Here is a 9,515-nt window from a genome sequence, read left to right as displayed (position 1 = left end):
CTGGCCTGACGGTCAACGGCCACATTACAATTGAAGAAGGGATGCTAATTTGAGCCATCAGAGTCGTCAGTTTGGACTCGGGGCCTTTTGGCACTGTTTCAGTAAATCTGGGGAGAGGTCGAAAACCTAGTACTCCTATTAAGTGATCCAAGACTGTCAAATTTGGTGGCGCCATCTGCTGACCAAAAGCAGGACCTGCAGTTTTGTGTAAAAATTAAACCTCCAAACATTACAAAGCTTTCTATGTTTTTATTTATTTACTGGCAAACGCTCTGAGTCAACTCGCAGCAATGCATCTATGTACACCAGCTGAAAACAGCGACACCTGGTGGAAGCCTAGAGAAAAACACGGTGATACAGGTTGATTATATGACGCACACTTTGCTTTACATACATATGTTAATGTTTTTGGTTTGAAAAAAAAACATCTAATAAAGACTTTAATAGTTAAAAGAAAACAATTATTTATGGCATAAAATCTGTTAACATTTCTATAAAAAAGTGAAAACATGCAGGGTTTGTAGTGCAGAACCAAACGTTTTCTATAAATTCCTGCTAAAGAAGGCAGACTGGGAGAAGTACAAAAAAAGATGATTACAAACAACCTAAAAGAAACGAGCCTCATTTTACTGATTTATGTGCAAAACAAAAAGCTCATTCAGTTCCTACATTAAACCGATTTCTCTGTTGAACGTTGTAGTGTTTCTACTGACCAGCAGGAGGCGCCGCCCTCCTGACCTCTAACAGTGGCTCCTTCTCCTCCTCCCTGAAGCTGCAGCGTCACTCTGCTCTGAACACTAGGAACTACGTCCAGCCCTGAATGCAGCGCGAGGCTTTCGCTGCTCCTGGGAATCTACGGCGCTAGAAGCTGGGATGTTGTGCTTACGGCTGAGTGAGGGCGGAAATATTGCACATCGGGGTCAAAGGTTAAGCTCCATGTTGGCTGTAAATAAAACTAAGAGTTCAGTTAAAAGGGGTTGAAATGAGCCAGAAATGCATGTTTAGTGTTTGAGAAGACGCCTTTACATTCTCTAACGTGATTGGTCAGTTTGTGGTCTTTCAAAATAAGAGCTCTCTGCCTGTGTGTGGAGAAACAGCAGAGCGCACTCTGCAGCCGTCTGCAGCTTGTGTTGAATGAACTGAATAAACTAAAGAGTCTGAAGGTGGAGAGGACATCCCATCCTCCTCGTCCTCCTCATCTTCCTCCCTAGCAGCCGAAGGTCTCCTGCGAGGCGTACACCATGTAGAGGAAGCCGTCCTCGTCCCGCTCCTGCTCGTAGATCTCAGAGATGGGGGTGGACACGGACACCATGCTGTGCTGGTTGACCAGCAGGAAGAAGGCCTGGGTAGGGTTCAGCTGCAGCCGACGCCTGGCGGGGAGGAAGAGGTTGAACTTCATCACTTCATAATGATGCTAACTTCCTGCAGCTTCACAGTAAACAACCAGACTGAATCCAAACCTTCATTATTTAATGACAAAGCAATTTAGAGGCAGAAGACACTGAAAATCCTAAGCAGGGAGTTGAAAAGTAAGGAAAGTATTTTTTAATAATCATCTTCAACTGTGACTCAGTAGCTGCGTTTCCAACTGTCATACAAGGGGCAGTATTCTGTGCTTTCCAGGTATTTTATAGAACAATAAAGTAACTATGTTACCTAAAAATGCTGAATATAACAAATATATTAATATATATTCTTGATTTAGTGCCTTGAAATTAGACCTCTGTCACATTCAGAGGTGGAACAAATTTGGATTGTTTGGCAGTAAACAGATCATAGTTTGGACTTTCAAACTGCTTGAAAATAGTAAAAAAAAAGTCAGGTTGGGTTGGTGAGGTGTGAATGCTAAGCTAACTCTGGTCCTCTAAACCTTGATCTGGGTTCGGTTGAAGCGAACTCCAACCGCTAAAATCTGACGCCTCCATTTTTGTTCCCATTTAGTGAAGAAGGAAGTTGCGCTCAGTGTCTTCAGAGGTTTTTGTATCGTTTCCTTCAGTGGTTCTTGGTGCAGCGCCCCCACAGGTCAGGAGGGGAACAACTTTTTCAATTACTTTGAAATGTTCGACAGTGCAGTGACGTTTTCTCTACTTTCCGTTTTGCTATGCCAGAGTTCAGTGTTTTCATCATCAATCTTTAATTTCACTAAAGTAAATGAATCCATGTTTGACTAAAACAGTTTCTGTGCACCAGGACAATAAAAACCAGCTGAGTTTTAATCTCAGTGTTCTGGAGCAGCAGACGATGTTTACCTGATGATCTTCACCAGCTCACTCATGTTGACGTGATCAGGAACCAGGAACTTGGTCTTGTCCAGAACAGGAAGTTGTTTCTCCCCCTTGTACCGCTCGATGATCACCTACAGGGGGCGAACAGGAGCAGGAAAGATCCTGACAGTTCAATCCATCCAGGCAAATATTCACAGCAACTTTAAATAACACTTCTTGCCCATCAGTAGAGATTATAAGAAAAGCTTCTGGTCTGAATTATAGAAGCAGTTTTTTGCTTATTAAATCTGTAAATAAAGAAAATAAATGTTCGTCATAAAATAAGGCAAAAAAAAAGTTTTTACCAAAAGTTTTTCTCCTTTAAATTGACAGATTTGATCAAATTTATCCTGTATAATTAACTGAAAACCAAATATGAGGATGACATTTTTTTCAAATTACTCCTTAACCAAAAGGAGAGAAAGGATCGATGGATTTACATTTTTTTTCCTCTCCACTGTCGCCACATGCGTGTTCAGTCAGAGGCACCGCTGTACCGTCAACGACTCAATACTCTGCTGGGTTCCAGTAGATAGGAACATTTTAATTGTAATAATTAATTAAACTTGAAATTTATTTATCTTTTTTCACCTCAAGACATTATTTGTGAATCATTGCTTAAGAAATATACATATCACTTTCTTTTTAAACAATAAATAATCTAAAACATCGATTAACATATGAAAGGCTCCGCCATTTCTGCTGGACTGAACATCAATACAGTGTAGGACTAATTAAACGATTAATAACTGGATGGAAAAAAGTGCTTAATAGGACATTTATTCACAGAAAGTGAACCAGGTGAAGCTAAACCTACAACTAGAGGAGTTCTGGGTAGAACAGATTTACAGATAATTCCTTTTTTATCGCATAATCAAATATCTATGTTACCTTCAGTTGTTATAAAAATACCAAATATAAAAAATATGATTTAAAAGAAATTTGATTTCGGAATTTAATGCCGTGAAATTGGGAGTCTGTCTCTTTAAGAAGCTCCTGCTCTTTCAGGGAAGTCATCCCAACATGGCTCCTCTATTAACCCTTTAACGTTTTTACCAGTGTTGCTCTGAGCAGCAGCTCCTACAATAAGCTCAGCAGTTCCACCAGGTGTTTGCTAATTGCTCCTGGCTAGTCTGAAGGAGCTGCACCTCTAAGGCGGGGCTAGGTCCAACCGAGCGCTTTGCACAGCTGAATGGTTGCCATAGCAATTAAAGAAGTTCTCAAACATATATGAAAGAATCAAAGCAACACTGCAGGTCTGTTTTTGATGAGAAAATAACATAACATGATGTAAAGCTAAAAAAGTTGATTTTACACGATACTGCCCGTTTAAATGCTGAATGTTTTTATTTTTGTGCAGTTTTTGCTTCATTACTGCTCTGACTGTTTTGTTCTTTCAGTAAATGGACTTTTTATGGTCTATTTATGCCACTTAACGGTTTATTGATTACTAATTTAGTGTCAGCTCTACTTATGTCCTGCGTTTTCAGCCTAGCTTAAAATGAGGAGTTTGACTCCCTGCTGCTGAATCAGACAGATGCAAACGGACACTTCAAGGTTCTGTTCTGATTCCGATCAGACGGCCCGATTCAGGATCAATTCGAGAGGCGAGACGAGGACTTACGGGAATCTTGTTGGGATGCTGCTCCCGGATCTGCTGCACCTCTTTGCACCGATCGGCTGCGGATGGAAAGCAGGAGGGGTCAAACCGAGGTTCTGAGCCCAGTAGAACCATTAGAAACATTTCAGTCAGAACCAGCTGCTTCCTCCTCAGAACTCATCAAACCAGTCAGAAAAAACTTAATACCCAATGCCCCAAAAACACATCAGGCTAGGGTCAAAGGTCAGGAAAACTCTGGAATCTGAATGGGCTCTTTGTTCTGGTTCCACTGCAGCATATTCAGGTGGGTCGGATCAGAACCATCAGATTAATATGAATAGACAATACATCTGATAGAATATTAAATAATTTCCCAGAACTGCAAAGCATTCTGGGAGATGTAGGCAGAGGAACCCTTCCCACTGTTTGATGGGATAAAATCAGGATAAATTCTGGGTTTATTTTCTAAATTATTAAAACCAGGATGAAAAATAACAAAAAGTGGAAAAATAAACAAGGAATTAAACTTAGAAATAAATTTTTAAAAAGATTGTTTAAATAAAACTAATAAAACTTGAATTAAGTGAAGAACAAAAAATCTGAATAAAATTGGGATCAAACTACAGTTAAACCGTAAAAGTGAACACACACATTAAACCGAGCCGTTCTGACCCGACCCGGTCTGTGGACGCTGCCAGGTCCAGTTTTAAACCCAGATGGGATCATTTAATTTTATCCCAGCAAGTAAACAAACCGCCTGGACTCTGGACCGGAACCTGGATCAGCTGTCCAGCCTCCATGTTCCTGTCAGCTGATAAAACAAAAACAAAACACAAAAACAAATTAGCATCCTGTACGGTTCTGCTGGGTTCTGAGTCCCGTTCAAGTCCGACTCTAAAACCAGAGTCTAGCTGACCTTTAACCCCTGCAGTTCCTCCGGTTCTGCTGTTTTCCTCTGGATCAGGCCCATTATGCAATTATGAGAGTCTGGGCTCCTCCCAGTCCGAACTGGGCCCCTCCACCAGAATCGGATTACAGCCGGACCACAGAACACGCGTGACGGGATCAAGTTTCAGCACATGTTTTTCCCCTCCCCAGTAAACACTGAGCGGAACCAGTGGTCCAGTTGTTTTAGCCTCTCTGGTTCTGGTGGTACCGCTGGGTCCGGGCCTGGTGTCATACTGACCCAGATGGCTGTTAGCCTTCAAACCGAACCTTAAAGCACCAGAACCCATTTATATACTCTTATGCTTTACGCTTAAAACGGTTCTGGTGGTTCATTTGGACCTCCGGGGGGGCTTTACGCTGAGTCCCCGCTCAGCCTGGAGCCTCTAACGGCCACAGCAACGCATCCCCCCCGGCCTCCAGGCTCCCACCACCGGGCTCGGGCCCGCCGGCCGGGCTCCGGGCCGCCGTCTTACCGAAGGTCCTCCGCTGCTTGAAGGGTCTGTCGGACGGCATGGCTGCTGCAGATGGGTCCGAAAGAAGGGGCTGTAGCTCGGCGTCCGCTGCTCTCCGAGGTCCGTCTGCGGATCAGCGGCTGCTCGGGACAAACAAAGCCTGGAAAGTTGTGATGTCATCAGTGGCTCTTAAAGGGGACGTGCATCTTTTATTCCTGGAGGATGAGGTGAAGTCCAGCTGCTGCTCAAGCTTTTCTGGGGCCATAAAGTAGATTTTCACTTGGGGTCCCCAACCCAGTACATAGATCTCATGTCAAGTCACACTTATGTGAATTTGTAATTGACAGTTGCTATGACAACAACAAAGCCACAAGCTTAGAATTAGCTTTAGCCTCGTGTCTGTCTAACTTATAAACTATACAAGTACATTACATCTATTACTCAATTAGTTTTTGAGTACTCCACCCTCGTCTATGTAATACTAAGGAAAATGTCAGTGATATTTACTGTAGTACCTACTGCGGAACTAGCAAAATTATCTTAGCTAATGTAGCTTTTATCTGCAAGCTAAGACAGATATGTAGCCTATATACACTTGCTCTGCCAGTCGGCAGAACCTTGTAATCCACACAAAAAGTTTGTGTGTCCTTTACAAATACTTTTAAACACTGATTGTATAGATTTCAGGCTGCGAAGCTCACCATTTGTGTTCACCATTTGTGTGAACTATATCATGGTAGGAGATCAGAGGCAGCTTGACATATGACATATTTCCCTTATCCGTACAACATGGGTCGATCACAATAGCAGCCATTTTGTTCTTTCTCTCGCATATTGGTTAAGAGTGTTCACATATTTTCTTTTTGTCGGTCTGGAACCATGGGTCCGCTATGCTTTGTGCTATAGCAGAGCTTTAATTCCAGCTAGTGGTTGAGACTAATTGGAATTACATATAGATATGTTACACTTAGCTGTTTACATCCAGAAACCTTGCAGACACTTTGCAAAACAAAGAGGATTCTTTTACTTCCCCTCCATAGATGAACGGCCACTGTAGAACAAACCCATTAACAAAATGAAACCTGGAGATTATTAATTTAGTGCAGCGCACCACAGCAAAGAGAAAAATAACGCAGAAAAACTTTTGAAGATTAACTGAAAACCACTCTAAATAATAGAAATGCTAGACTGGACTTAGGTATATAGAAAGAAAGTTCTGGAAGAACATCATCTGGGAGGCAAGCGGTTGCTCCACTATCTCATAGGCTCTTCAACCAACTTACATGTTTATGGCTGCAATTTACTTTTTTCCTTCCAAAAATCTCCAAGTTATGCAGTAGAATATGAGATTTTGTGTGGTGCATCTTATAGAACTATTGTCAGATTAATGATATCAATGGCTGTTGAAATATATCCAGTGATGCATAATGTCCAATTTACTGGATAACCAGTTATCTTTTTCTCTATATTTAAAGCTGATATTTATAAAATATATGACTAGATCTATTCTTGAGTTGTTACTTGATGTTTCAGTATTTATTTTACCTGCAGAGTTCTTCTACTCTAGAAAGACTGACTGGATACTCCTGAGATGCTCAGCATGTTTTTTTATCTGTCAGCCATCTTGGATTTGAGAAACTTTTGCTGCACATGCAGTGCATGGCCAGTAGTTGGCAGTGTATTACAAAAAACTCCAATATAAACAGAAGAGGATTAGAGTCTGAAAAGTTGCTAAATAGGAGCAAAGTGGATAAATGGGCAACAGTGCTTTTTTCGTCTTGACCACGCCCCTCAGTGTATCTTGGCTCCGCCCACATTACAGGAATTGTTCTAAATTTGTCTGGGGGTGGGGCTTAGTTATAACTTAAAAATACAAATCGTCTGGGAGCAAAATTTATTAATCGCTGCAAAGCAAACTAGAACAAGAACCTGGGACAAACAAGATGTACCATCTTTAAAGAAACATTGAATATTGTTGGTGTGGATGATAAAATATAAACTTTCAATAAAGATTAAAGATTGAAAAAGAAGAAGCAACTTCAGGGTGCAGGCTTCTGGATCGCAACCATGAAATATTCCTTATCTGTGGAGAGAAAAGCCAGAACCCGGAGGTTAATTCCACAGATCCGGACCCAGTTCTGATGGCTCAGAATGGCGTCTGGACCTCACCTGCAGTGATGATGATCTCGTTCTTCTCAGTGCGGACCCGCAGGTAGGTGAAGTCGTCCGAGGGATCCATTTCCAGAAGCATCTTCTTGGCCTTCACCAGCAGGGGTTGGATCAACGCCACATACTGGACCGTGTGCTGGTCTTCCAGAGTGGACCTGATGGCAATTCCTGGTCAGATCAAATACTCACGTAATCAGATTACACACCATGAAATCACATGGCAATAAAAACCACTACTTGCTACATTTTAAATGTAAAAATTTAGACTTTTTTTCTTTGTCAATGTCTTTTTTAAAGAATTTTGACATTTTTCAGAGAATTCTGGATATTCTTCTCAGAATCCCAAATTTTGACTTTTTCACCCTAAAGTATAATTCCTCAAAATAAAACAATAGTTGTTCTTTTTCAGGGTTCTTATTTTAATCTCAGAATCCTGACTTTTTTTTAGTATTCCGACTTTTTAGGGAATTTCATCTTTTATTTAAAAAAAGAAGAAAGAAAAGAAGAATTCTGCCTTTTTTCAGAATTCTGACAGATTTCTGCTTTTATTTCTGGATTATTAACTGTTAACTATTTTTAGGATTATTAACTGTTTTTACGTAACATTTTTCTAAGAATTCTGGCTTTTCTCCAGAATTTCATAGAATTCTAACATTTTCAAAAAGTCGGATTTTTTTCTTAAATGATTTTAACATTTTTTTCCTCAGAATTTTGCAATTCTTCAAACATCTGATTTCTGCTTCCAAAATCAGTCTCAGAATTGCGACATTTTTTCAAACAATTCTGAGATTTTATTTTTTTAATTTTTTCAGTTAACCATCTCCTGTAGCTTTAATCATTCAAAAAGCTTTGGATTTCTGGGTATTAGGTCAGTATTTTTCAAGTAGGGTGGAGGACTACATATATATTTTTAAACAAAATCCAATCAACTTTGATTGTCTTTTTCTACAGAATTTTGATTTTAATATCAGAATACTGACATTTTTCAAAGTATTCAGAATTTAAAGTTCTTTTTTCAGTAGTCCCAATTATCTTATGGTATAAAGCACTTCAGATTTCTGACTTGAGTGGAAAGTCAGAAATTTTAAGTCATTGAATGCAGACCCTTTAATAAAGCATTGAATGGAAACCTCAAATCAGAAGTAATCATGAACTCAGCAGAGACAAACAATCATTAATTAAAACTATGAGTTTTACCCTCAGAATTAGCGATGATGACTCCTTCCACTCCTTTTTGAGCCTGGAGCCTCTTCACTATTTCATCAACTTCGGCCTTAAAAACGAGGAACAGGTGGCTTCGTTTAGCTCCGAAACCAACGCAACCTAAACACCGCTGCTCTTTAAACTGCTAACCAGCTGCTAGCTTCTCTCTGCTAGCCGAAGTTAGCATCCCGCTAACCTCCGAATATAAAGCAACACATTCGAACAGGAGGCGATAAAACCCTGAATTTTACAACAAAGAACACAGTGCGGTGTTCTGTCTTACCATTTTAATGTTTAGCTGGAGAAATCGGGAACAAAAACGAATCTTCTGACATTTAACGGAACCGTTACTGACTGGAAACTATAAGGTTCGATCCCAACGGCTACTTTGGTGTGTTCACAGTCCTGGAGGCGAACCCGGAATTCTTAGCTTCCGTTCGTGATACTGTCACAAAACTCACTGATAAACATAAGAAAAACAGGAGTGGGTATTTATGGTATTGTCTATTGTTATCATGGTTAAGTTGTTATCATGATAACAATTTTAATTTATTTTCACAAAAAATTCCATATAATTGTCAACAACTCCCCACCTCAAAAAACTGCCTGTACTGTCAAGATTGTTAGTTTTATTATTTTCTTCAATTTCTGTTCAATGAGACTACTGATAAACAAATAAATTTGAATATACAATTAAATGTAATTAAAAACATTAATTAAAACTTTCTGTCCACCCCAAGTAAGAAATGTTAAAAAGATTCTAATCTTTCAGGAAACCACAAGTTTAATGAAATATATTTGTAAAATGTCTGAAATAATTCACAAAACTATCGATTCATCGATGATCACTCAGTTATTTTCCCCCTGTTGAACTTTAAG

At 39.9% G+C, this 9,515-nt stretch overlaps 2 protein-coding genes across 2 annotated transcripts; both read right to left on the bottom strand.

The window, feature by feature from the left end:
- Positions 1-233: 233 nt before the first annotated feature.
- On the bottom strand, positions 234-5,454 carry map1lc3a (microtubule-associated protein 1 light chain 3 alpha). Its single transcript, XM_028003862.1, has 4 exons — positions 5,286-5,454; positions 3,889-3,944; positions 2,250-2,356; positions 234-1,370 (listed from the first exon to the last, which is right to left on the bottom strand). The coding sequence occupies exons 1-4, from the start codon at positions 5,323-5,325 to the stop codon at positions 1,208-1,210; spliced, it is 366 nt and encodes a 121-aa protein (XP_027859663.1). The 5' UTR covers positions 5,326-5,454; the 3' UTR covers positions 234-1,207.
- Positions 5,455-7,144: 1,690 nt separating this feature from the next.
- Positions 7,145-9,076, bottom strand: LOC114136077 (dynein light chain roadblock-type 1-like). The gene is made up of 4 exons (XM_028003864.1): positions 8,920-9,076; positions 8,631-8,706; positions 7,434-7,601; positions 7,145-7,347 (listed from the first exon to the last, which is right to left on the bottom strand). Exons 1-4 carry the CDS (start codon positions 8,920-8,922, stop codon positions 7,304-7,306), a joined length of 291 nt encoding a protein of 96 aa, XP_027859665.1. The 5' UTR covers positions 8,923-9,076; the 3' UTR covers positions 7,145-7,303.
- Positions 9,077-9,515: the final 439 nt, after the last annotated feature.

The sequence above is a fragment of the Xiphophorus couchianus genome, chromosome 20 (assembly GCF_001444195.1).
Source record: "Xiphophorus couchianus chromosome 20, X_couchianus-1.0, whole genome shotgun sequence".
In the NCBI taxonomy this organism is placed as follows: domain Eukaryota; kingdom Metazoa; phylum Chordata; class Actinopteri; order Cyprinodontiformes; family Poeciliidae; genus Xiphophorus; species Xiphophorus couchianus.
Note: the sequence above shows the minus strand (reverse complement) of the source record. Positions and strands in the feature narration are given on the sequence as shown.

Excerpts from the sequence above, each read along its gene's own strand:
- map1lc3a (XM_028003862.1), bottom strand. The coding sequence starts at position 5,325 with ATGCCGTCCGACAGACCCTTCAAGCAGCGGAGGACCTTCG. Across the intron at positions 2,357-3,888 it reads AGCATCCCAACAAGATTCCC|GTGATCATCGAGCGGTACAA; the intron begins GTAAGTCCTCGT and ends CGCCCCCTGTAG. Across the intron at positions 1,371-2,249 it reads GAGCTGGTGAAGATCATCAG|GCGTCGGCTGCAGCTGAACC; the intron begins GTAAACATCGTC and ends CCTCCCCGCCAG.
- LOC114136077 (XM_028003864.1), bottom strand. Across the intron at positions 7,602-8,630 it reads CATCATCGCTAATTCTGAGG|GAATTGCCATCAGGTCCACT; the intron begins GTAAAACTCATA and ends TGATCTGACCAG. Across the intron at positions 7,348-7,433 it reads CGAGATCATCATCACTGCAG|ATAAGGAATATTTCATGGTT; the intron begins GTGAGGTCCAGA and ends TTCTCTCCACAG.